At 37.7% G+C, this 27,544-nt stretch overlaps 1 protein-coding gene across 1 annotated transcript in view; it reads right to left on the reverse strand.

Moving 5' to 3' along the window:
- LOC122802390 (E3 ubiquitin-protein ligase listerin-like) overlaps positions 1–27,544 on the reverse strand; it is a 1,831,112-nt gene that overhangs the window by 1,248,530 nt on the left and 555,038 nt on the right. Inside the window, exon 9 of the mRNA XM_044072016.1 lies at positions 27,165–27,206. Within this exon, the coding sequence (XP_043927951.1) occupies positions 27,165–27,206 (42 nt within the window). The remainder of the gene's footprint in view (positions 1–27,164; positions 27,207–27,544) is intronic.

Genomic DNA, 27,544 nt, shown 5'->3' on the forward strand with positions numbered 1-27,544 from the left:
AAATCCAGTGCTAAAAAGAAGCTGGAGGCCAACATTCACATGGAAGCCTTGTTACCATTACAGCTGGCCATTCAAGGTTTCTCTGAGCAGCTTTCGGGCTTTGGCAATAAACTGAATCAGGCTATGGAACATACAGAACAGATTGAACAAACCACCAAAAATAATGAGATGCAGACTGCGTTACTAAAAGAAGATTTAAGCATTTATTTTCCTCATCAGAAGTTGTCGCTGACCTCATATGCTACGTCTGTTGCTATAAATTCCTTTTTTATAAAATACTAAAGTTTTAACGCTTTTAATTTTATAAAAGTATAAACTGCATCTAATGGACCTGGAAGTGCACGTCAGACAAGAAGCATCCCCTCTAGGAATGTATCTTCTGGTTTCTGTTGAATGGTAGGGTGGATTCTGAGGTACAACTGCATGCTTCCGCCCATACGTCTTCTTGTGGACTGAAACTAATGCTCAAATGGATGCTTTCATAAATATCCAAAATGAAATAACCCAATTCCAAACGGCCAAATCGAGATTGTGGACGCTCTGGATCTAAAGGTTGAAGACTACACAGATGCAGGTATACGCTGTAGCTTTGGACTGAGCAAAGTGAGTTTCTTTTTTCATTTTCTCAACAACTGGGTGGGTACTCTAGCAATGAACCCCCCCCCCTTTTTTAAGGAACTACAATGGCTATTTAAGTAAATGACTGTCAAGATGTATACATAAGGACAATAATACATACTATGTCAAGCTAAATTGTGGGAGCAGGTAGAAAATTTCATGTATTGTCTGTAACCAAAGAATAAGAAAAATATATATTTACTTAATAAACTGCATAAACAGCGCAAAATGAAGAAACAGTACCCTTGCATGTAAAGACTTTTTCTCAGTTTCCAATTTTCAGCTTATTTATATATATATATATATATATATATATATATATATATATATATATATATATAGTATTACAGATGTTGCTTAAGTTTTCACAAAAGGCTCTAGCAATGTTGCTTGTGGGATACATTGGCAACTAGGTAAACATACTCAACTGGGTTACAGCTTGAGATCTAGTTCCACGAATTGTAATATAAACCTTCAGTAGTATTGCAGCCTTCTTGTAAGTTATAATCATATTTTGTTTTCAAGGTAATGGCTGTCAGTTTGTCTTACATGCATACATATACATTCATATGGACGCTTTTGGGTCTTATGCTTAAGCAATTTGTTCAGTATCAAGACAAAGAAGATATCTGTCCTAATATGATGCCTTTGATTCTATTAAAAGTTTGTTAATGTTAACTCTAATGGATAAATAAGTATTATTTACATACCAGCTTGAAGAATCATAATGTTTTAACAGTGAAGGTTATCTTGAATATTAAGGGGCTAGAAAGCTTTTTGATCAAGCCTGCTTAATGTACTGTTTTATACCCTATATGGTAATATAGCAAGTTATCTTTTTATATTATATCTTGTTTATACTTTTTAGACACACAACTGTAAATATGTCTCCTGCTAAAGTTCCTTTCTTTTCTGCAGTCACTGTATTATCACTAACTGGCATCTAACTGAAATGTCTGAACTTAGTGAGTTAATGTGATAGTTTTTCTAGCACCATACCTTTTTGAACTTTTCTTATAGGAGAGGATAGGAATATTGGTAGAAGGGTAAGGAGGATGACAATAGGAATCATAGTGCTATTGTACATATGTTTGAGATTGCTTAAAAGGTTTAAATATTGGTGATAACTTTACTCTTAGGTTACACAACCTCTCATTATGATAATAATCTCAATATATGTGCATGCGTAACTGTATTTCATCACACTCTTTCTTTTAGTTGGGGTAAGTGGGTAGGCACAGGGTTGCTGTTGGAAGAGTGTTATAGAGCTACTGTGAATATGCTACTTTATGTATTGCTATTTCCCGTTCTTATAGCTAGTCTGTTTTTTCCTTTCTTTTGGAACCTTGTAATTCGAAAATACCACATTTCCTTAACAATAACAATTGACTCATTAATCATTAATTGGGAATGTGGATCATAGACTCCTGGAATGTGAGGGGGCTGCAGGATAAAGATAAGAGAAATTTACTGATGCATCAAATTTTTAAATCTGATGCACGCATATGTTTTTTGCAAGAGACACACATGATGAGTGAGGACTGGAAGGGAATTTAAAATAAAAAATGGATTAAAGAAATAATTGTAGCTGGGGACAACTCAAGGTCAAAAGGTATAGTTATTATTATTAAAAAAGTCGCGTCAGACAACAATCCTAAGCCAATGTTCAGATGAGAAGGGCAGATGGTGTTATTTTAGAACTACTAACCCTATTAATAAGAAACAAACTATTTTACTCAATGTCTATGGTCCCTGTCAGAGACAACAGGATTTTATTTTATAAATCCACAACATTTTACAAAACTTTCCTGACCATGAACTGATATTGGGTGGAGACTGTAATTCGGTCATTGATCCGGAGATAGATCGCACTAGCAACTCCTTATCCCAAAATATGCAAGCGTCAACTGCCTTGGGTGAACTGATGACTGCCTTATGCCTGATTGAGCCCATCTCTTTTGGTGAAGGGCAGGAGAGGAAAGATATATACACTTACGTCTCTAAATGTCACAATACTTGGTCTAGAATAGACTTCTTCCTTATTTCAGAGTCACTGGCAGAAGGAGATATTAAATATCAGGCGGAACCAAGACACTTCTTGGATCATTCTAGAATTACTTTAAAACTCCTTTCACACAATAACTTCGTTAAAAGGGTTAAAAATTCTAACTGGTCTTTGAATAGTAACCTATTATATAATTATATATGAATTATATAACTCAGAGATTATTTGGGAAGTGTCTAGCATTTTAGCACAGCTAAATAATAGCATGGAAGATATAAATATTCCATATGACATTCAATGGGCAGCTTGTAAAATGCAGATTAGAGGAATCCTTATTCGGAAAGCTTCCTATCTCAAAAAAGTTGCATTAAAAAGCAAAAGTAAGTTAGTGGCGGACTTAACAGACTTACAAAAGAAGTACCAAGATAAACCTGATCCTAATACTGAAAACCTAATTAATAATACTCAAAGAGAATTACATGAATTTCATCAACAAAATTATTCTATATACGAACTGAAATGTATACTCAAATACTCGGAGTGGGCACATTCACCATCCAAAGCCTTAGCAAGCATTATTGCAAACAAACATGAAACAAGTAGAATTTTGCTTTTTCATTACCAGGATAAGGTATTTAAAACTTATACCCAAATACTTGAGATATTTCACCTGATCTACTCTGAATTATATAGCATAAATAACCAACAATCCTCCTCTGATGACACAGCAGAATTCCTTGATAAAATAACATTCCCTAAATTAAGCAAACAGTATGTGGAATTCATAGATGCTCCCCTTGCTTTACAATAAGTAACTGATGCCATAAGAAGACTGAAGAAAGGGAAAGCACCCAGCCTGGATGGATACACCTCAGAATTTTATAAAACTTTTATAGTTTCCATGTCACCCATATTACTGAAAGTATGCAACCATATCAAAACTTATGGTATATCTTACTATCATCTTAATAATTCTAAAACAATTTTCATACCTAAAAACCCCTTAGATAAGTCTAACCCACATAACTACAGACCCATATCCCTATTAAATGTAGATATTAAAATTCTCTTCAATTTTAGCCAAAAGAATGAAAAAAAGTCATGCCTCACATAATCTCTCCAGAGCAAACAGTTTACATGACAAATAGACAGATGTGGGACAATACCCTTACATTAGATGCTATGGTGCATCTTAACAGGAAAAACTATAGCCCTAAATATGGGCTAATACCTGATGCCTGCAAAGCTTTTGATAGGGTAAATTGAAAATTCTTATTCACTACTATGTCTTACTTTAATATCCCTAAAAGTCTTATCCACATTATTGAAAAACAGTACAGTAAAACCTACACCTATCTTTATATTAATAAGACCTTACCTAAGCCCATCCAAATATTGAATGAAACTAGACAGGGATGTCCCTTGTTGCCATATCTTTTTAACCTCTACCTCGAGCCCCTACTTCTCTCAATATCCCAAATTACATTTCACTCCATCCCCAAAACTTTAAATGTCAAGACAAGTTTATCGGCTTACGCAGATGACTTAAATATCTATTTTGAACGTCCCATCTCAGACATTAGGAGATCAGCCGATACAATAGACTAATTTTCTAAACTTTCAAACTATTTAATAAATCCAAAGAAATCGTTGATTTTCCCTATAAACCAGTCAGGTCATAAAGAATATTTGTTTGCAGAATCCCCTTTCAAAATTAACTACTCCCTTAAATATCTGGGTATACATTTTGACCATACTTCTCAGTCTATGTACCAGAATAATCTCAAGAAGTTATGGACGGGTATCTTACAGGACTTGCATAGATGGCAACAACTCAATTTATCCCCCCTGTCCAAATCTGAAATTATACAGATGAATGTAAGTTACTCTATCAGTTCAATACTTTAAATCTAATTATCCCTAATATTTTCTTTCAAAAGGCTAATAAAAAACTGGCTAAGTTCATATGGTTCCCAAAAGTGACTAGAATAAGTTTTCAGAAACAATGCTATCCAAAAACTAAAAGGTGGTCTAAGCTTGCCTGACTTCCGTCTTTATTACTTGATAATATGTGCAAGCAGGGTTATACGAATCTCTACGGTCACTCAAGTGGATAAAGTACGGCACCTTCAATGGATCAAACTCTGGCACAGACATGTAATTAGTAACAATTTTAATGCTATAGCCTTACCTTTCTTATCACCTAAAAGCTTGAATACTATTCCCATTAATAGCATCATGAAGCAAAGAGTTACAGACTTCTAGAATCTAATAAAGTTTATGGAGTTAGAGAATACCCTTCACTTATTACAACCAGTCCACATGAACCCTAATAGTAGGTTAAACAATAAAATGATTAGTTTACTTGATTACCCCTTAATAAGAGATTGCACCGTTTGGGATATATACAGACATAAGGAGAAATCACCAAGTGTAATTAAGGATGAGCTAAAACTTGGTTAGATGTACACTATTATTCTTCGTCAAATCAAAGAACTCCTAACAACAGTAGTGTTAGATGAACCAAATATGGGAAACAATGTTGCTGCTGCTTTGGAAATCATAAAAAGTCTATCTAGAAGTAAAACATGACATCTAACACAAACTACTGATGGCCTCTAATTATCAGAATGTAGTACTTTTTTCTAACTACTGGAATCAACAGAATAGTAATCTCAGTAAAGACCAAAAACTCAGGGCAATAGAATCAACCCTTAAGTTTTCTCCTTTTAAGAAGTTGATTTATACACAATTAATGATAAATAATAATATTTATTTTGCCCCATGTATTTTTAATAAATTCAATTCCAATTCATCCCCGTCATGTCCTTGCTGCTCCTTTCCTCAAGCGGACTTGCTACACATTCTCTGGTCCTGTAGTCACACATAAAAACTTTGGTGCTCCCTCAAAGTTAGACTAGAAAAGATGGGGTATCAAAAATCAACCCTATCATGGGAACTAGCAATCCTGCATGTTACTGACCTTAGGTTACCTAAATTTAAGCTTCATGTATTCATCACTCTATGCTTATTGACCAAATTCTATATAACTAGGAATTGGTTAGATCGCACTAAACTTTCTTGGTGCGGCCTCAAGAATTTAGTGATAAAATGCATATCTTCACAAAAATTTTTCATTAATAACCCTAATAAGAAAGTATACTACCAGAAAATTTGGAAAATAATTTTTGATATTCTTCAGGGTGACTAGAAAGTGTATGATCTATTATTCAAGATGCTTTAGTTTTTAACTTCTGATCTACCTCTTTGTATGACTACGTTTTTATTACTTGGTTCCTTTCTATAGAAATCACAGTAGCACCTTCTATATAACTTTTGGGTAATCTTTTCTTGTGTGTGTATATATATATATATATATATATATATATATATATATATAATATTTGTTTGATAATCTTGTACATAGTTCCTCTTTTTTGTTTCTCCCCCTTTTTACACCCTATGTTATATAAGAGGACTACAACATAAATGTACATATTCATGACGTACCTGTTTCACTTTGTACTTAACTTTGTTTTTCTTGATTGTACTGTCATGCCATATTGTTTCATTGCCCTTTTTTGTTAAATCAATAAAAAGTTATTTGAGAAAAAAAATGTGTTTGTAAAGTTGCTAGTGTTAAACAAAAGTATCAACAATAGGTCCTGCTGGACAGAGAAGGAATATCTATGTGAGACTGTATGCATATATGTTAGCAAAGGACACTGGAAGAGAAGCAGTTAATCTCAGTCCAGCAAGTTTTGGAAAATCCTTGAAATTAGCTGTTAAGCCATAAACACGGCACCCCACAGTGTTGAATGGAACTCGAGGTAATAGGTCTGGGAGAGGCCATTGTTTAAGAGCTTCTGCAAAGAAGAGGGGCGATACTGTAATTGTTTCATGCCTCCAGGCATTGCCATAAACATTTAGATGTGGATTTTAGCTGTCTATGCTAAATTCCTGTCTCAGCTTCAAATGGGAATACTGTGAGAACCTAGAGTCAGGTGACCGGATGAGGTCATTTTGCCAGCCATGTTGGAAATTTTAGATATTATGAAGAGAAATCTTTACGTACTGAGAATTTTGTCTTGGGCCTGACAATAAGAAGGTCCATTCACCACATCATCTGCCTTACTCTATTAAGTAAGTAGGGAATAGTTACTGTCCTAGATTCAGTCAGGAAACTATAGTGAAGCTTAGCTTAGATATTGTTTTTCTTTATTTGTCTGAGTCTGTCCATCAATGTTATTTTCAACATTTTCTGTGATTTGAACTCTGTGGTTTACTGTAAATATACATTCAGTATTTCCATGCTCTTTTATTATTAAGTACATTTAAAACTTTTATTGTGACTGGTCCTTTTAGAAAGTATTTAACCTTTGAGATTGCTTATAGTTATTTGGTGACACTGTGTGGGCCACTCCTGAAGGACTAGCGGCCTTGGTCAACTACTACCATTTGTATTAGTATTAATATTACACAGTATAACTGGACTCCCTTTGTTAACGGCCTTAGAGTAGCTGCTTGTGGAGTGTCTGGTGGCAGTGATGACTAACTTATACTCCAGGCAGAAGAGGGCAGAGCAGGTAAATCTGTGCCAGCCTTTCTCAGTGTGTGTGTGTGTGTGTGTGTGTGTGTGTGTGTGTGTGTGTGTGTGTGTGTGTGAAAAATCAAATCTCACAGTGTATGCATGTGTCAGCTACTTGGAGAAGGGACACAAAGCACTGGTTTCACAGAGAGGGTGCTGCAGGACTTGGCTTGGACACTCGGCTGAGGACCTAACCATATAGCTGTATCCGTGGGGAATCTTACTGGGTATCTGGAGGGAGACAGAAAAATCCAGACCCTGTGCTGGCTGCATTCCGTGTGTGCTCTTAAGCGAAATTGTACTTGGTGCAGAGAGCTGCTGGAAATACTGAGTGTACCTATTTGTATTCCAAGTGAACATCCCTCTCCAGTGTCAGTGGTGAGGATCCATGCTCCCTCACAGCTTGAATAAGCCATGTAGTGTTTGACTGGCAATGATTGGATATATTATAACAAATGTACAATGTCTGCAACTAGGCTTGTGTTAATATGGTTTGTTTTCATGTATACAAATGTATGATTTTCTATGTCATAAGTGATAATTTAACAGATATTTCTTGTTTAATAAAAAAAAAAATCTGTCTCCCGGCCTCTACAAAAGCTGCAATTTGTTAAAGAAAATAACAGGAGTAGGAGATTGATGTTCATGACAGGGCAGATCATAATGTCCAAAATAAAAAAAATAAATTAAAAATTCAATACTGAATACTTGTTCTTTTAGTGGTGACGTCTCATGACAGCTATTTACTGAAAGAGACAAGCATCAATTTTTAGTGTTTCACTTGGTTATGAGGTGATATGTCAATTGACAAAGTTGGGATACTCTTGAAAAATACAGAAACAGCCACTGAGTAGTCTCTGAACCACCAAAACAAACTTTAATGTAGTGAAGCACTTTTCGTCTACCCAAATTTTGGGTAGACTTCATCAGACAAACATATATAAACAGTGTAACAACCTTTTTAAAGCCAAAAAGGCGCCAACTCCAAACCAATTGGCTCTTAAGCTTAAAAAACAGCATTCATTAGAAAATTTAAAGGTATATCACAAATATGCTAAGTTATAAAAATATAAAAATGCATAAAAATACTTAAATACATAAAAGAATATGCTTATTCTACCACCCACATGAAAAAACTGTCCCTTAATTCATAAGTTTCATTGCATTGAAATGTAAAGAAACAATAAATAACATATATAATATATATTATAAAATATCGCAATAACACAGAGCTAACTTACTTTGTATCAGAATCATTACATTCATTACTGAAAAATAAAATTAAGTAAATATGAAATTAACACTTTTACCATAATAAAAAATGAACAGTTGTTAAGAAAAAGTCAGGAAAAAATCTTCCGAAGAAGACTTTTCAACCTCAAAACGCAAGACAAAGAAGTAATCTCATTAATGCCAGGCAAAGTGTAGGAATTTAACCTAAGCTGTCATAACAATTCACACTTTTCTAATAACAAATGACAAGGTCCACCTTTTCCATCTGTAACTACCCGGTCAATAATTCTAAATAAAAAATGGTGGGTTGGATACTCATTACAGTGTCTTACCAGTGCATTAGTATTGCTGATTACAGTGTCTTGCCAGTACATTAGTATTGCTGTTCTTCTTAATGTGGTAAATATGTTCGTAAATCCTTTCTCTATGCTTCCTGTCAGTTTTCCCAACATAAAATGCTGGGCATAACTGACAGGAAGCTAAATAAACCACTGATTTAGAGTTACAGTTCTATCTACCTCTAGCCTTATAAACATAGTGGTTGACTTCAAAACTAATACCTGTATCAATATACCTACAGTGATTACAAGATTCACATTTGTAAGTACCCTCAATCCTGTAGGACTTGCTAATGTTGGTCTCCGCTATGCTCTTCAAGTTCCTATCCTTCCTGAAAATTATAGTAGGGTGGTTACCCACTTTAGCCACTAAACCTCTTTCATATAACAGTAAATTCCAGTTCCTTCTGCCTAAAAAGAAGGACAATGAGGTCTAGTGTTACTACCCTGTGAGGTCTCGCAGCTTTCATCTCAGACAAAACCAGTTGCAACCAGTGTGTGTGTGTGTGTGTGTGTGTGTGCACGTGTGCGCTCAGTACATAAACAGACAGCTTATCCAGGCATTTAATAACTTTCTAAGGCACATGGGCAAAAATGCTTCAAAACAAACACCAACACCTACAGCAAATTATATACCGTGTGTTAAGGCTTTCTTATAAAATGAAATAGACTGTACACAGATGAAAGTTAAATACTTACCATAATAGATCCGGAAGTGCAGACTCATCCTTCATAACAGTATGTGCAAGGCTGTCAATAATAACTGCTTAGCAAGCAAAACTATCCTAGGATGCCAAACCTTTCCAGATCTGTGATATATGTGAAGATATCTGAAAATTACAGAAACACACACCAAAGACCAGCTATGTCAGCAGTGGAAGAAGGTGGCTGGGCATGTTATGGAGGATGGACATACTTCTTCAGATCTATCATTATGGTAAGCACATAACTTTTGAATTTGTGCAAAATAAGGTCTATCTTTTGTAACAGCAAAACAGAGCCCCAAATAAATCTTCCTAGATGGCTCACCTTAGGAGAACATGCTCCTTATCACAATGGCCCTAAAGGAAGAATCTCATTTACCCTACAGTGCCTTGAAAGGTGTTAAAAGCAAACCAAGCTGTTGCTACATAAATATCATTCAGAGCTATGTATCTGAAAAAACTTCTGTGGAAAAGCCAAGTCTGTGGTACAGAGAGAGAAATCTCTGACCACTCTGCAGGCAAATTGAGTTCAGTTAGCATTTACGGTGCCTGTAGGAGCTGGCTTGACAGCATGGGCATTAGCAGCCACATGGAAGCACTCCCATTTTGGGAGAAGGGAATCATCTCTGGCTCGCCACTTAGGTGACATCTAGCAGGAAAACTAGGAACTTTTCGCATGCAGTAAGGGCCTAGGGAACCACACTGCTATGCTGCACTCATACTGTGACAAAGGTCTTCTCATTGGCCAATTGTTGATCTGGAAAAGCCAACATTGGAAGGTTCTCTGCCCTGGAAGAAGGAAGGTCACCCCACAAGACAATTAAGCTGGTCTACTCCTCTTGCTATTGGTGAAGGAATGGGTTAATGAGACTTCCACAGCAGGAACAAATGGCCCATATGGCTCTCTTCTATCCCATGAATGCCCATCCCCACAGTGCAAATGAGCCAACTGGGTGCTAGCAGAAGACCTACTGGGTGAGGTCCTGTGGGAGCAGGGAGGGAAAACTGACTGTATACACAACTGCTCAAGGACAATGGACCTTTGGAAATGAAGCAAGATACAGCAGCTATGAATATATTCAGACAAGTACTTTTCTAAAGCAATTCTGGAAACATTCTCACCATAGTTTCTTTTGAAATGGGATATAAACAGCTGGCTACATTTACAGTTTTCATTTGCTTTCTCAACATTAAACCTCAACTGACAGTTCAGTTCCATGCAATGGAGGAGATGCCCTCACTGGTCAAAATACTGTAGAAAAAAACAGAGGTAGGTGAATATAGTAACTGAGAGGGGGTCCCAGTAGCAACATTTGGCATTAAAGAAAAAAATAATGCAAACAGTGACCCTGTCATTATGAAATACTAAATATGACAGACTGAAAGATAATATGTACATATTGGATAATCTTCTAGCAGAAGTGACCTCAACAAGGAATAAATGCTTCAAATAAAGGTATTTCAAGTCAACAGAGACTGCAGGCTCAGAATAGAAGTGAGGGAAATTTCTCCAAAATGAAGTACAAATCCAAAAATAGTAATGCATCTTGCTGAGGAAGGCTTAGTAAGAAAGTTTCTTCAGAAAGGCTTTACAAACTTGTCAGAAGCTAAAGAGGAGTTGTAACATTCATGAAAATTAAAGATGGACTCTGACTGAGGAATAACTCATCCTAGAATCTAAAATATGAGAAAGACAGTCCAGTCCAGGATGCAAGGAATCTAAGAAGGGATTCAGTCCTTTGTCTGTGGTTCAAATAGTGAAAAGGGTCCATGTCTTCACCCATCATGGAAGTGTTAGGTTTCTATGAAGGAAAAAAAATCATCTGAACCACTCAAGTAGAAAGGAAGTTACTAGTACCATCAGAACTCAAGTTAGATGGTAAGCCTGAGGGAGGGAATGCTCTGGTAGGACTTGTTCATAGGCTCATAGGTGTGTACTAGGCTAATGGCCCTGGAGCCTTTACAAGCCTAGCCCATAGAAGTGCCCTGGCATTGTGCCACCAGACATTAGCTCCAAGTGCGTCTTGTGTGGTACATGGGTTAGAAGCATCTTGGAGGGATGCAATTTTAGAGGCTTCTCCAAAAGACAGGGTAGAAAACGTTGGAATCAATTCTGTTAAGGCCAATAAAAAGGTTATGAAAATGAGTATGGCCCTGTTTAGTTTTGCTTTGCTTTCTGGACACACCTTAGCAGAGAAAAAATGGAATAGTGTCTAAGAGTCCAAGGGAGGCAATTTCTGGACCATGGTGTCTACTGAGTGACCTTCAAAGTGGAGGGATAAAGGAAAAGTAGCTGCTGCACTGGGTATTGGTAGGGGAAGCAAACAAATCTCAGCAAGATTTGCCTAATTTCAGGATCATCTATTAACTACCAACGAAATAAGGAACCATTCATGAAGTATCATTAAACAATGACTGAGACACTTCTTTAAATTTTTCCACAGAAATATGGTTCTTTACTAAAAGTGGAGTATGAGTGCCCATTCGAATAACCTCACAAGCTTCTTGACATAAGGGACAGGACTGAGTTCCCCCTTGCTTACTAATTTTATTATGTAGGACACTGTGACAACCACAACTATGTCAAAGTTCTGCAATTCTTGGAGGTTAAAAAAATAGCTGCTCTTAACTATAAAGTACTGATGTATTTAATGGACTTGGATGATGTCCCTATGAATAGGGTTTCTGAACATTGAAATGCCTCTCCACCCTAAGGCAAATACATCCACACTTATAAAGACTGCTGCCACAGGAATGGGTAGCTGAGAATGACTGCCTTTATTCAGGTTTGGGAGCTGCATTATTAATAAAGGTCTTCTTGTGTAACTTCTTCAGTATAAGTGTGAAATCCATCTGTAGGAGAGCACCACTTAGACAGCCCCAAGGATGGTTTGTGCTACTGCCAGCATTCCAGCAGTAACAGTATATGGGCAGAAGGAAATGCAAGTTCAAATGGAAATATCTGGAATCAGTAATGACCAACTCCTACCTAGAAAAAGAAAATCTTGTGGGTCTAATAAACAAGGAAGGCCAGACTGCAATGTGATCATGTGAAAAGTTTAATCTGTAAAGGAACGACTCTGGTTAGACCACTCAGATTGGCTTGAGGTCCTTTGTCTTTCTGGCACTAAAAAGAACCTGGAATAAAATTCTTAACCTTTCTCAGTCTGGAGGGATCTCGGGTATTGTTTTTTGAGAGAAAGTTAAGGATCTCCTATCCTGAGGACACCTTTGGACAGCATGGGATGCTGAACAATGGAACAGAATGCCTGGCCATGTTATGAAGGGTATCTTTTAGCTGCTGCATATGAGTGTCCTGATCCATCTGTCCAATGTAATGGCTTCCCCTGCAGACAAGTGGAAGAAAAAGGTGGCCCCTGCAGTGTAACCACAGGGGGGCAAGTCAGGTAAAGCCTCAAGGCTGCTGCTGTCTATGTGTGGGTGGGATATGGCTCCTTGAAGATTGTTAACAACCCTTGCCTTTGGATTCATGACCACTTCAGAAATTACTCTGGTTATTGGGTTTTCAACCAGACTATTTCTGATTCTTCTGCCATATGTTGCACTTGAACCATAGTTGGTACCAACTCTTCTACAGCTTAGAAAAGTGCTGAGATGGCTGGAAACATAATAGTCAAAGTACTGATGGCCCCATCCTCCTCCCCCATATTCTCAACATATGCAGGACCTTTAAACTTGGGGAGCCTATAACAAAGAAATAAAATAACTAGAGATCTCGCAGAGGTATTACAGATATTTCAGAAATGAATCTGTATAAAGCAGAGTAATACAGAAATCAAGAAAAAACAAAAATGAAAATATTTATGGAAGACTTGGGTATGCCCAGGTTTAAAGGCAGATAAGGCAAAACAATTAACAGTTAAGACAGGAGGAGATGAAAATAAAAACGGTGACATATAATCAAACTGAAGGAAAGTTTCTAGGAACAGATGATATTCCTGTGAAGTTTGAAAGTTAGGAAAGAAAAGTGATTAAGATCTGAAAGGTTTTATTTAACAGTGTTTTAAAAGAGTAAGCACCAACATCCTGGAAGAAAGATGTGCTGGCTGTAATATCTAAAGATGGTAAAGACACATCAGACATAGCTTCATATAGTCCCACTTCAATTTTAAATCAAGATTATAAAGTGTTTATATCTAATATAGCTAAAAGAATGGAAAAAAAGTTGCTACAATTGAGAAATATGGATCAATGTGGTTTTGTGGAGGGGAGGCAAACTATTTTGATAACATTAACAAAACAATGATCCAGAAGAAAGCAGAAATTAAGAAAATACCATTGTTTTTGGTGGGTCTTGATGCAGAGAAAACATTTGGCAGAATAAGCTGACATTTTATGAGTAGGTCAATGGAAGCATTTGCATTCCCTGATAAAATAAAGTTGATATTGAGGATAATGAGGAATCATAGACAAAAATTAAAGTGGGAGGGGTCCTTTCTGACAAGTTGTGTTTGAACAGAGGAACCAGACAAGGGTACCCTCTTTCCCCTTTCTTATTTGTGTTGTATTTAGAGTCACTGGCAAAGAAAATATGGGGCTCAGAAATTTAAGAATATAATTGGCATGGTAATCAAGAAATTTTGGCTTTATTTGCAGACGATATTTTCTACCTGCTTAAAGCAGAAAAGGACATCTATCTCAGTGTTGTGAGACATTCTGAGACAGTTTCAAGACTTTTCAGGATAGAAAATTAAAGAAAAAGAAAAGCTATATCTGTAAATTATGTACTCAAATATGAATTGGTTCAGCAATATCCATATTTATGGGGACATGATAAAATTAAGTATAGAGGAGTATGGGTTAAAAAGGATTTTGTTATGGCAGCTAAGGATATGTGGGAAGAGACTAAACAAAGACAATACAAAAACTGAGAAACTAGAAGCTCTTGATTATGGAACTCGATAGAAAGATACAAGCAGTGAAAAAAATGTAGCCCCTTTAGCTTTATATACAGGTTAGGCATATTTTTGTGAACCAGAGTTGTGGACAGGAATTAATAAAGAGCTGAAGGATTTTATTTGACAGGGGAAGAGGGCATGGGTCACGTGGGATAAGTTGATCCTTACAATAGAACAAGGTGGTTTAGGATTACCTGATTTGAAGGAATATTTCAGAGCTACACAATTAAGGCTCATACACACTACACAATCAGAAAATTATAATTCAAAGTGGAAAAGGATGATGATAAAGCAGGGAGAAAATTAAAGAAATAAGAGGTTGGATTTTGGAAGTAGATCCTTTAGGAGAATAACAATAGCCATACAGAATATTATATTCATAACGTAAGGAGCAGAAAGCATTCTAAGAACTAAGCCAGCATAATATTAAAGAAAGGAGATTCTGCTGATAGGGATAACTGCAATTAGGTATACAGAAAATAGGCAAGGGGGTCTGGAATTTACTGGAGCAAAATGGCAAAGGAACCAAGGTATTTGGAGCAAATAACGAGAGACGGAATGGTAAATGAATGGGAAAAGGCCAAGAAGACATTTAGACTGCAAGCTACAGACTGCCTTCCCTCTCAGAGATGGATATTAGAGTACTGGCAAACAGAAAGGAACAAGGGAATTGTAAGTGAAAGAGCAGCACTGGTAGAGCTTTTAGTTGAATCTACAACATAAATTGCTGTTAAAAAAGGGATAATTTGTAGGGCATATAAATACTGCTCAATAACTACAGGAATATATCAGAGGAGATTAGAAAATATTGAAAAGAGACTGACTAAGCAATTCACAAGGAAACAGTGGGAGCACATATGTATGGCTCAAATATGCAACAAAGTCTAGAAGATTTAGGATTTTTGTTTGAAGTGTTTGCATAGGTATTTTTATACCCCAAGCAGACTCCAAAGAATTTTTCCTCAAGTGGATGATAAATGTTGGAGGTATAATGGGGAAAAGAGGTAACTGGGAGCATATGTTTTGGGGGTGTAAAGAGTTAGCAAACTTTACAAATTCACCATAGAGTACTCCATCAAAATTATTGTGTCGGCTAGTTGGTGTAACTAGGGAAATTATTTTTTTTTTTAGCTGGGATACAGGATGTGAATTGCAAAGACAAGTATGATCCTGTTAAGTTTAATTCTGGTGGCTGCCAAAAAAGCAATTACTAGAAAATGGAAATCGAAGTCTAAACCAAATGTACTTGAAGATGGGAATATTGTTACAGAGATAAAAAAACTGGGAGGGGGATCGTTAGAAAAGGATAAGAGCAAATTTCTTAGTAAAAATGGAAATTGTGGGAACAACACATGCAGAATAATAAAAGGGAGACGAAGTTCCAACACCAGAATGTAATTTATTAACCAACAACGATAAAATGAATTGACCTAGGTTTCGTCCCACAATGGACTTCTTCAGAATGACAAATGATACAGACAAACATCCTGAATTTATACAAACACACCCCACCTCTAATTAATCAATAATAAATTAATAACTTAATTAAAAAACTCATTAAAACACAAATGTCAATACTCTGAATGTTAAAAAACTTTACTCAGAAAACTTGCAATGGATTACAAATATGCAAGCAATGAAGTGACAAATACATAATACCCCATCTAGATGATGTATTCGGTGTGTTGAACCATTAACTTCTACCCAATATATGTTTTAGCTTGAGCAAAGGCGTAATAGTTACATAGTCATTAATATCAGGGTAATTCTGTGCATCCAACCTGATTTGGCATTTCAGCTCACATATGTCCAAATGTATATCCAAAATCCTACCCTGTAGGTCACCCTTAATTTTTTGCAACACACAAAACTTAAAACTATGACTTCTGTTACCTATGATGTGTCTTGCTAATGCATTAGTAGGCTTTAAATGCCTAATATCTAAACTGTGTTCTCTAATTCTCTCTCTAAAAAGCCTACTAGTTTTCCCTATATAAAAAGCGGGACAATCCTGGCATTTAGCCAGGTAAACCACGTTTTGAGCATAACAATCAAAATGTCCTTGAATGGTTATATGATGGTTTCTCCCCTGTGATTAATATATGTTGGCATGTGGAACATCTTCACATTTAAAATTACCCGTCCTCCTGTTGTTCAATGGAGCTTTTACAAGAGAAGATCTCTCAAAAATATCGTTCAAAGATGAGTCCTTCTTATATACAAATTGTGGACCTCTCCCAATTTTTGCCCCCAAATTTTTATCCAGTTTCAAAATACCCCAATTTTTGTTAACCATCCATGTAATCCAATCAGTATAATCATTATAAGTAGTTATAAATAGTAATGGAAAATTACCCAGATTGTGTGGTGTAGTGAAAATGGTCTCACAACCATCTGGATTTTCAAAACTAAGAATAGGTTTATAAATTCCTTTTTCTCTTTTATTCCTAATTTCATTGAATAACTCACCACATAATTCCTTGGGATATCCTCTATTCAAAAACAATCCCATCATAAAATGTAATTTCTCCACAAAATCCTGATAGTCACTAACCATTCTGCCCGCTCGCACCATTTGCCCCTTAACAATAGCTCATTTTTGATGTCTGGGATGCCAACTGTTACAATGCAAATACGAATTTGAAAAAGTAGGTTTTCTGTAAATATTAGATTTTAACCTACCTTGCAACTCCTTTGTTATCCTCACGTCCAAATATGAAATAGTGTCACCATTAATTTCATGTGTAAACTTTAAAAACCAAACTGTGTTGTTAATGTGTTTGACAAATGCTTCAAACACCCGTATTTCTCCATCCCAAGCAATAAAAATGTCATCCAAATATCGGGTGTATAATTTTATATACTTATTGAATTCACTGTCGAATATGTAAGTTTGCTCCCAATAAGACATAACGTAGTTAGCGTAAATGAGGGCACAAGCGGCCCCCATTGCCACTCCCGTAATCTGTTTGAAAAAATGCCCCTCGAAAAATAGAAAACTGTTGTTCAAAACTGCCTCCATAAGTTTCACGTATACACTGATTTCGTCTTGTTCAAATTTACCAGTTTTTGTCAACTGGTGTTCCAACCAGGATAGCCCTATAGCAACTGTAAATAAATTACAAACATTGGTGGTAACAAAAATAGTATTATTGTTAACTTTAAGGGCTTTTAATTTGTCCAAAAAATTCCAAGAGTCTTTTGTAATATAGGAAAACTCATTCAACCCTTGTTTCATTTTATAGTCTAAATATTGACTAATGAAACGTTTTACTTTTCTTGCCATCTACTATAGGTCTAAATTTTACATTATCCAACCCTTTGTGGATCTTGGGTATACCAAAAATACCACTAACCACTGGGTAGGGATTACTCATAAATCAAAATCCACTTCTGTTATCTCACCCAGTAATAACATGTCCTCTAACACAAGGTCCAATTTTTGATGAGCAATATTAATTTCATTAATACTACTCTCTAAGTAATTTTCATCCATAAGCATAGCCATCATGATACTGATGTAATCGTTACTATCAACAATTACTACACCGTTTCCTTTATCAGGCTTCATAATACGTATATTTTTGCATTTTCTTAATTCGTTCAATAATACACATTCATCAAATGTCATATTCAAATGGCTGTGCTTAGTGAACTGTTTAAAATATTTCCTAATGTCCAATTCACAGGCTCTTTCAAAAATGGCTATCATAGGGTGCATTGGTGGGTTGAATTTACTAGGTTTCGACAGTTGTTTTTGTTCATTATGTGTTCCACCTTCATTAAAATACATTCTTAAATTTATTTTATGTACAAATAATTTTAAATCTATAAGGGTGTCTACCAAGTTGCCCTTTCTACATGGGACGAACAAAAAACCTTTTGAAAAAATATGTACATGCCCAGAATTAAAGGCATGATTAGAATAGTTATATAATTTAAAATCATGCTTTTCATTTTCCAAAATAACTGGTTGACTCAAAATGTTAGTCTGTGGGTCTTCAATTGTGTAACCCTCCAAAGTAGGTTCACTTGGACCAAATTTTTCACTAACACAATTACCATAATCGGTGTGAAACAAAGCCAGACTATTTCCGTCAACCACACACTGTACATTGTGGTGTGTGTCTTCTACCACACTACTGTCATCATCCAGCTTGTGCTACATTGTATCATACCCCCCAATTGAAAACAAGGTGTCATTATCACAAAAACGTTCAGTACAGTCACATAAATTAACATCGGCCATGTCATGTTCTTCGTTTAAGTTGTTCAAAAATACATTGTTACCTGTTTCATCCAAAATGGAATGTATATTTAAATTCAACAAACTACTGCAGGTATTGTCAAGTCCTGTAGCCCCATGCTCATTTATATTACAATTAGTCAAAATGCTGTGTGTATTTAAAGGTGTTAATGTCCCAATACTCGATACCTGCATGGTCTCATTGTTGTCTTTGCTGTTACTTAAAACACACTCGTTTTCATTTGTATCTGAAGCGCAAGAGCACAACAAAATAGAAGACTCCGAAACACAAGAAACCCTTACCCCAGTCTCGTTGTTAACCCGCTTGTCCAAACTGTTGTACCTCATCCCAAGGTTAACATCACTTGCATGGGCTGTCAATAACTGAATGTTAAAATCTTTTACCTCCATTGTTGCCAATTCCCATTTGGCGGATTTTTGTTGGAGTCCCATATTTTTGGCCGGGCTCCTAGTCGACCGTACTCTCTCATGTCGTGTACCGGTTCCCTGTTTCAAAGTCTTTCTGATCATCTGGGTCCCTCCTCTAAAGGGCCTTCAGCCCGATTGGTTGAGTTTTTAACTTTTTTACTCATGTCAGGTGTCATATTGTCATCTCTTCCTGTTTCCTCATTGGCTACGTGTTGATAATTACCATGCCTACGCTGATTACCAAAGGAACGTGGATATATCGTGCCCGCTTCATATGTTTTAGTGTCCCTTTTAATTTTTGAAAGTTTTTTATTATACAACACTTGACAACTACAATCCACATCATTCAAAATGTTTGTGTAGTTAGTGTAATATTGATCGAATAACAAGTCCTTCACTATACTGTCATTAATGAGTTCAAGGTCTTCCAAAAATGTCTCGATTTTCTTTTGGTTGTGTTTCACCATGATTTCCATGATTGCCAAACCAGTTTGGTTAAACAGCTCATGCAATTCAGTTAACATCTCAGAGTTATCGTCTATCCCATTCGGGTACCTCCATACACGCAAGCCTTTCGGCACCATTCCAAGCTCAATGTTCCTAAACAAATAACAAATTACATTCTGGTGTTGGAACTTCGTCTTCCTTTTGTTCTTCATTGTCGTGCTTGGTTCTTGGTTGTACATGCAGAATAATGTTTTGATGGAGGAATGAGGTTTAAAGAAAGGTAAGAATTGATCAACTTATCTAATGATGGACTGCTAATTATATAAAAGATATATGTGAAATTATGTTTGTAACTGTGAACATGTTAACATGGTTTGTTTTTTTTATATAGATGTAAATGCGCCTATGTCTTAAGTGATAATTCAATAAAAGTGTTAAAAAAATATGTGCCTGACCTTTGGACCAAATATGCAGTGACCATGGCAAGGGCATATCCATGAAGGATACCCTGGTGTTCTCATCAAAATCTGTTTAAACACAACAATACATGCTGATGCACAGCAAAGTCAGATCCTGTGGCCCAGGCCAAACCGTTTGAAGAGTTGTATAAAATGTGCATCATGATGCTGGTCATGTTTGAAGATGCTGAGAACTTGGACAGGAATATATCTTTTGATTGGTCATTTAGCAACTGCTTGACAATGTAGTAAAGTCTAATGGAAATATTAGAATCACATTCCACCATCAGCTACAGGTAAATTAGGTACCTGCAGACTAAAAGTTGAGAATGCATATATCCACTTCCCTAGACTGTCCCTCTTACTGGATTCTTTATCACAGAAATGCACAGTCGGGGCCTGGCTGGGTTGGGATTGGGGGAGGTTTCTTAAGGACAGCTGCAGAAACAGGGGTGTCAGTACTGACCATTTCAGACTAGAACCTCCACTCCCCTGGGGGATGAAGGATGTGGTCAGCCTTCATAGGAATGGGTGAAACCATAGCAGGGTTGCCCCAAGCTACCTTGCTGGTATCTTACAGGATGTTCACAAATGGAGGCACTACCTAGATGGATTACTGGGTAGACCCTACAGGTCTTTTGCGGCTTCCTCTATGGGGAAGAAACTAGGTCAGGATGACGCTCACTGATGAATCACTTCCAAATACTCCCAAATTTAGGGTCATGGGGGGGGGATAAACAGGAATGTACAGTTGTGTACTCAATGTTGCAGTCATCACTTGTGGGTTATCCCTGCTGGGTAGCCCTTGGCTGGCCCGAACACCAGAGTCAATGTTTTTTTGCGTCGGCTGCTGTCGCCTGTAGTCTACGTCAGGTCGTCAGTGCTATAAAGCAAGGCAGCTGATGACATTACAACAGTTTTTCTTGCCCTAACTCATCAGAAGCACAAGGAAATAAGGAAAAGTGGTCCTGGTGGCTAAAAGCCACCATGGGAAGCCTATGTCCCCCTAGGGGAAGATGTTATATGGGGGATGGAAACCAGGACTATAACAGTGAACACACTTGAACATCTACATCTATGGTAAGTGTACACACCTGTACTATGTTCTTCGTGTTCCACTGTTGCAGTCATCATCCGTAAGAGGATTCTCACACCTGAGGAGATGGGTGGAAGGACAGGTTATAGTCCTAGGTATGAGTCAGCAGGCCCTGCAAAACTGCAGAGGTAAATCCTGCCCTAGACTTAGACAAAAGAGGTAGGTGGTAGTGCTTTGTAAAGTTATGGATAGAGGTCCAGGTGGCAGCTTCCAAGATGTCCATGGTGGGGACTCCTCTGAGGAAGGCTGCGGATGTGGAGGCTGCCCTAGTGGAATGGGTATAGATAGACTTGGGGGGGCGGTTCCCATGTAGTCTGTAGCAGAAATGGATAAAGTGTGATATTCATTTGGAAATGGGCTTCCCCTCTGCCCCAGGGGCAAAGCTGACAAGTAGTTGGTCTGTTTTTCTGAATGGTTTAGTACGCTCCAGATAGTATCTGAGTTGTCTGTGCACATCTAACGAGTGTAGAATTCTTTCCCCCTTGTTTTGAGGGTTGGGAAAAAAGGTGGGTAGGTGTATAGCCTAGTTGAGGGTCACATCAGATACTACCTTGGGCATAAAGGAGGGGTTAGTCCTCAGGGAGGCTCTGTCTGCAAGGAAAATGATGAAGGACTCAACAGCCATGAGAGCCTGAAATTCTGATACCCTTCTGGCTGAGGTGATAGCTAGTAGGAAAGCCATCTTCCAGGAGAGGTATTTCAATTCTGTAGAAGCAGCAAGTTCAAAAGGAGGTAAGGTTAGTTTTTCTAGAACATAATTTAGGTCCCAGGCAGGCATGGGGTGGGGGGGGGCCTTCTGTGAGGTCTGATATTAGAAGCCCCTCTGAGGAATTGCTTAATCAAAGGATAAGAGAATAGGGGTGGGTCTGAATCATAATGGGCAGAAATGGCTAAGGCATGGATTTTAAAAGAGGAGAAAGACAGGCAACTATTGAGCAACTCGGCTAGGTAATCTATGATAAGAGGGATGAAAGGATGGGAGGTACTGGCCCCTTTGAACTGGTTCCAGGACCAGAATCTTTTCCATTTCCCCGAGTATGATTTTCTGGTGCTGGACCTTCTGGCCTCTGTGATGATGTCTAGATCGGTTTGCATAGATTTTGCTTTGTCTTCCATCTTTTTAAACACCTCTTCTGCTTTTTCCCCAAACAAGCACTCCTTATCTAGGGGTGCATCGATAAGTTTAGACTTGACATGATCAGGGAGAGGTTGTTCCTTCAGCCATGCATGTCTCCTAATAACAGAACCTGTCACTGTTACCTTGCTAGAGGCTTCTAGGGCATCATATCCACATTGTAATGAGTGTTTGGCCACTTGACAAGCAGAGTGCAGTAAATCTGCTAACTCTTTTGAACTGACACAGTAAGGAAAGGTAGCAATCTTCTGTTTTAATAGTTCCTAAGTGTGTTGTTGATATTTTAACATATGGAACTGACAATTGAGTGCTCTGATGGCTAAAGTTGAAAAGGTGTATACTTGTTTACCCATCTGTCCAGAGCTCTGGAGTCCTTGTCAGAAGGAAGAGGATTCTTGGCAAAACTAGTCTTAGCTCCTTTAAGTACCTGTGTAATGACCTCTGGGTCTGCAGCAGAATTTCTGTACAGGTATTTGTGAGAATCCGGTACTCTGTAGTACCAGTCAGGTTTAATGGGAGCAGGAGCAAGGTTGTCAGGGGATAAGCTGGATTCATGGAAAATATCCACCACTTCTAAAATAGGGGGGATGGCCAGGGGTCTGTGCTGGGGCAGGTCCAGAAACTAAGTCTTTTCTTAGACTGTGGGAAGTCCTGAGACTCCCATTTGGAAATGTTCCCTGAGAGAGTGAAGGGTTTCCCCAAAGGAAAGATCTTCTGGAGGGGAGGCAGAAGGGATGGATTCCACTGCATCTTAATCCTCATAAGCAGTTAAGGGATGCTGTTCCTCCTCAAAAACTGAATAGTCAGATTCCTCAGAATCTGTTCTGTTCTAACTTCTGGAGAAAGGTGCCTTTTCCTTTCAGAAGTTGTAGTCTGACTACCTGGGATAAGAGAGATGAGATCCTCCGCCATTTTAAGCATTTGTGCTTGGGGTGGTGGAGCAGTAGCAAGATGGTGGCTAGAAGGTGGAGCAGTAGCAAGATGGTGGCTAGAAGCAGATTTCCTAGGAGTGGCCTGGCTTCTAAGCCTGACAGAATCCATCGGTCTGAGAGAAACGGTAGTCGGATACGAAGACGTCGGTTTTGTCTAGATTTGGTAGTGCGAAAAGCCTCCTCGGAAGCCGGTGTCTGCATCACGGCTCCGGACCCAACCGAGGCAGAGACAGCCAAAGGCTCGGAAGATGAAGAAGATTTCTGCGGCATACCAGACTCCAAAAGGGTCTCAGTAGAGGCCTGCATACATATCGAATTGGGCATAAGGGGCTGCATAAGCGCCTCACTGAATTCTGGAGAACTGATGACCTGCTTAGTGGTAGTGTCATCGGAAGGCTTAGCATTGTGTGGCCTGTCTCTATATTTATCTCTACATTTTTTCGGAATGTCCACAGATTGTTGGCTGACAGACGCCATACCGGAATGCGAAGATAGAACATGAAAATAACTGTCTACAAAAAGAGCTCTATGGCAAATGGTTCTCGCATTAAAGAGGGCACAGAACCGGTAACGGGGGACGTCATGCTCTGGGCCTAAACAAGTGACGCAGTAAGAATGGAAGTCTCGGTGAGGGATCTGCTTTCCACAGGCGAGACAAATGTTAACATTTTTCGGACATCAGTTAGTGCAAGAAAAAGGATCCCCAACGCGGTACTTAGCTATAGACGTTTTCAGCTGAAATTCAACTTCTGGTAGTGACCGACCAGCACTCGTGCGAACTGCTTCTGCTATGGGCTCCACGGCAAGAAAGACTGATGTAATGACATCGGCAGCTGACGCAAAAAAACACTGACTCTGGTATTCAGTCTGGCCAAGGGCTACCACAGCAGGGATAATCCACAGGTGATGACTGCAACAGTGAAACATGAAGAACATCTGCTGCAGGGTCAAAAGAAATATTGCAAGACAGCTTCCTGTTGTCAGCAATGACATTAAGAACCAACTAAATGTCACCCAGCTGAATGGCACAGAAGGAAAAATAGCCCTGACTATAAACCAGAAGACCAGTGGTTGACTAGAGGGTCAGGTGCTGGAAGAGTCATGTAAGAGAACAGAACTGTGTGTCCAATGCGAGATCATTTATCTTGTTGGGGTGGTAGTGGTTTGCCATTCTGCCACCTGTAAGTAGATGCCTACACGGAATGAAATAAACAAGACTATATGTTTGGTTTTACCAAGTTGGTGGTAGTAGTCTTGTACAATGTGTGTGTATAAAAGAATGCACATAAAAGGGAGAGCAAAGCAGACCTTCCTAATGATACAAGTACCTCTGTCAACCACCAAGGGGTGGGGTTAAGGTTATTACACATGGTCTCATAGCTCGGAAGCAATGGCACAAGCCACCTCCATGGCTGCCTGTATAATGACTTCTTCATTCAGCTCTCACCCACAAACTGGGAGTACTCAGTGGTGGATAAAGAATAGCCTTATAATTAATGAGAGTGAGCTTGATGGCCAATAGGCAGGGACAGAAAACAATAACCTACGAAAAAAATAAAGAGTTGACTTGATGCTGAAAGATTCTGCATTGAAAACCCTGGAATGAATAAGTTGGGCCAGATATTGACACTGCTGCTGAGATCTCAGGCCTTAGCCTTAGTGCTGAGAACACCACTGGTACCCACTAGCAATGGCATCAAGAAGAATGACAATAAGGCAAAATCTGATTCTAGAAAAGTCACAAGTGACCTAAACAGCACTGACATTAACACCATATAAATCTGTAATAACGCTAGCCCTGACACCAGCATCACGGCCGAGGGGAATCATAGCTGGTATCCTTGGTAATTGGGCCAAAAACAGTGGTGATGGTGACAAAATTCAAAGTGTCCTCAAGGTGTTCCCAGTCCTCATCAGTGCCTCTGCCAACCTGTTATAATTGGTTTCAGGTAAGCCAGGGGAGGGAGCAACTAAAGATGTATGTGGCTTTGAGGTTTACTGGACAAAGAAAGCATATTTGTACAACCACAACCAGAAAAGGTGGTTAAGTTTTTAGTCTGAATGCAGTTTGTCAACTTAACACTCTCTGCTAAATTATCCATAACTTCAACACTTTTAACTGGCTATTCCATTCTTTCCCTTCTTTACATACAAAAAGCAACAACTGGGCCTAACCACAACATTTCAACCTAATATGTTTTGCTTTTTAAGTATGGGATAGTGTACTCAATACTAAAGTGTAATATTTGGGGGAAATGGAAGCAGCAATAGAATATTCTTCATGAGTTTTCTTGGCTGAAAGTACTTGCACCAATAAATGCAGCCTTAAGCACCTGTTTCTGTTTCTGAGAGTATATTTCAAAATTCTGCAAAAAACAAGTACTTGTGGATATTGTGCTGTTTCCCTCCAACCAATTTAGGCAAGCAGACTGCCTATATCTTGGGAAGGAATCTTTGTCTAATATTCCTGTGATTTATCTTTTAATCCATAGCAGACCTAAAGCTCCAGCTCTGGCATAGTCTCAAAATAACAGGAAAACCTCAAAAACTAAACAGAATGTCAGGAAAGCAAGTCAGAATAGAGCATCAATACTCAGAAATAAAACTTGAAATGTTTTACTCACAAACATGAAACAAACCAAGCAACGCTGATACTGAACAAGTATTTAATAAAACAAAGCTTTCAGGTCAAACATCAGTATATAAAAACTTTTTATACATAGATGAAGGGTTTGTTTGACCTGAAAGCTTAGTTTTACTAAACACTTGTTCAGTATCAGTGTTGCTTGGTTTGTTTCATACTGCATCCAGTCTTGGTTTTACTCACAAACTTCCCAGAACTGCTAGTCCAAACAATGAAAATCATACTGGAGCCATTTTTTTCTCAAATAAACTCTGGCAGTAAAATAGACAGAGGGAGGATGTTCGGCAGCCTTGGAACGTTTTACCTACTGAACAGTCCTAATGCCTGCTGGTCTTAATCTTGCTGTTAGAAGGAAAGACATTGTTTTACCACATCTCTATGGTATGTCAGAGGAGAACCAGAAATGTCAAAGTACTTTTTGACAATCAAACTATGCAGGAAAGCTACACTCAGTGGAACAGGTTAGTATCGACACATTAAATCATATGCGGATAGAAATAAAGACCAAAGCACACCCCATCAGCATGAGTAACATACATTTCAAACACATAACTAGTTAAATCAGATTTTACACTAATATAGTCTAATAATTTAAACACTTGTTTTCTAAGACTCAAGTAAATTATTCGTACCATATGATTTAGGTGGACTAGCCAAGTATATGCAAACATGAATTAAAAAAGCACAACTCCTAAGTAATCATTGCATATTTGTTAGGCATAAACCATGAGCTACAGTTCTGAAAAAAAAAGTTTGTGTTTAAAAATTCATGGAGACCAAAATTGTAATGTAGCAAGTTTTGAATTTAGCTGAACAGTTGTGTCTGCTAGTATACATTTATTTTAGTTTGAAATACCGTTCTCTACCTTTTTTATAATTCTGATTTTGTTTTAGTTTGCCCCACATTTTTCTTTTCTTCGGTGAATAGAAGAGTCTGAGCTCATATGAACAGGAACCATACATTTTGTTTTTTTTTTCTTATGACCATTTCATTGTATATGCAGTGATTCACTGCTAAACATTCAAAATTAACACAAACTGATTCTGGTACAAAAAAAAAATTTGAAAAACACATGCACAAAAGAATAAAAAAAAAAAAAAAGAACTGCACGATTGTGAAAAGTCAACCAAGGTGCAAGAGCCTTGGTGAAAGTACAGTTAAAAATCGTGGGTTGTAACTACCAGTGTTTTTGCAGCTTTTCAAATGTTTTCAATATTTTAAAGCCTACTATTTGTGAAGGATTTGATAACATAGAATTTGCTGATCTGATCCTTGATAAACTTTCTAACAATCAAAACCTGCTCTACAATGAAGTCACTACCTTTCAGCAGATAAACAGTGGCACTAAAGAATAAAGGAAAATACAGATACCTTTTCTATGATGCAAAGAAAAATGGTCCAGTTTAATTCTGCCTGAAACAAGAAACAGAAGCAATGAAGTTAATTTACAAAATTTAGATCAATCTAATCAAAGCAGATTAGAAATTCAATAACACTAGCATATTCTAAATATATAAGCAATGTGGATTTACTTTACAGGTGTAGTGTGGTGTGGTAACTTTACAATAACTAGCAAATAATTAGCTAATGCACATTCCATCCATCCACAAACTCCTTTTCCCTTTTTCCATATGGAGTTTGAGTGTCACGCCAACAGTGACTAAAAGTGAATAAACAAAACAGTGTGCCACATAAAGGAATTAATACTTATTTACAACTTTTTAGCACAAGAACAAGAAACCTCTATAAAC

This window comes from Protopterus annectens, chromosome 5.part0, assembly GCF_019279795.1.
Source record: "Protopterus annectens isolate FY-2018-M chromosome 5.part0, PAN1.0, whole genome shotgun sequence".
NCBI classification, from domain to species: Eukaryota; Metazoa; Chordata; order Ceratodontiformes; family Protopteridae; genus Protopterus; species Protopterus annectens.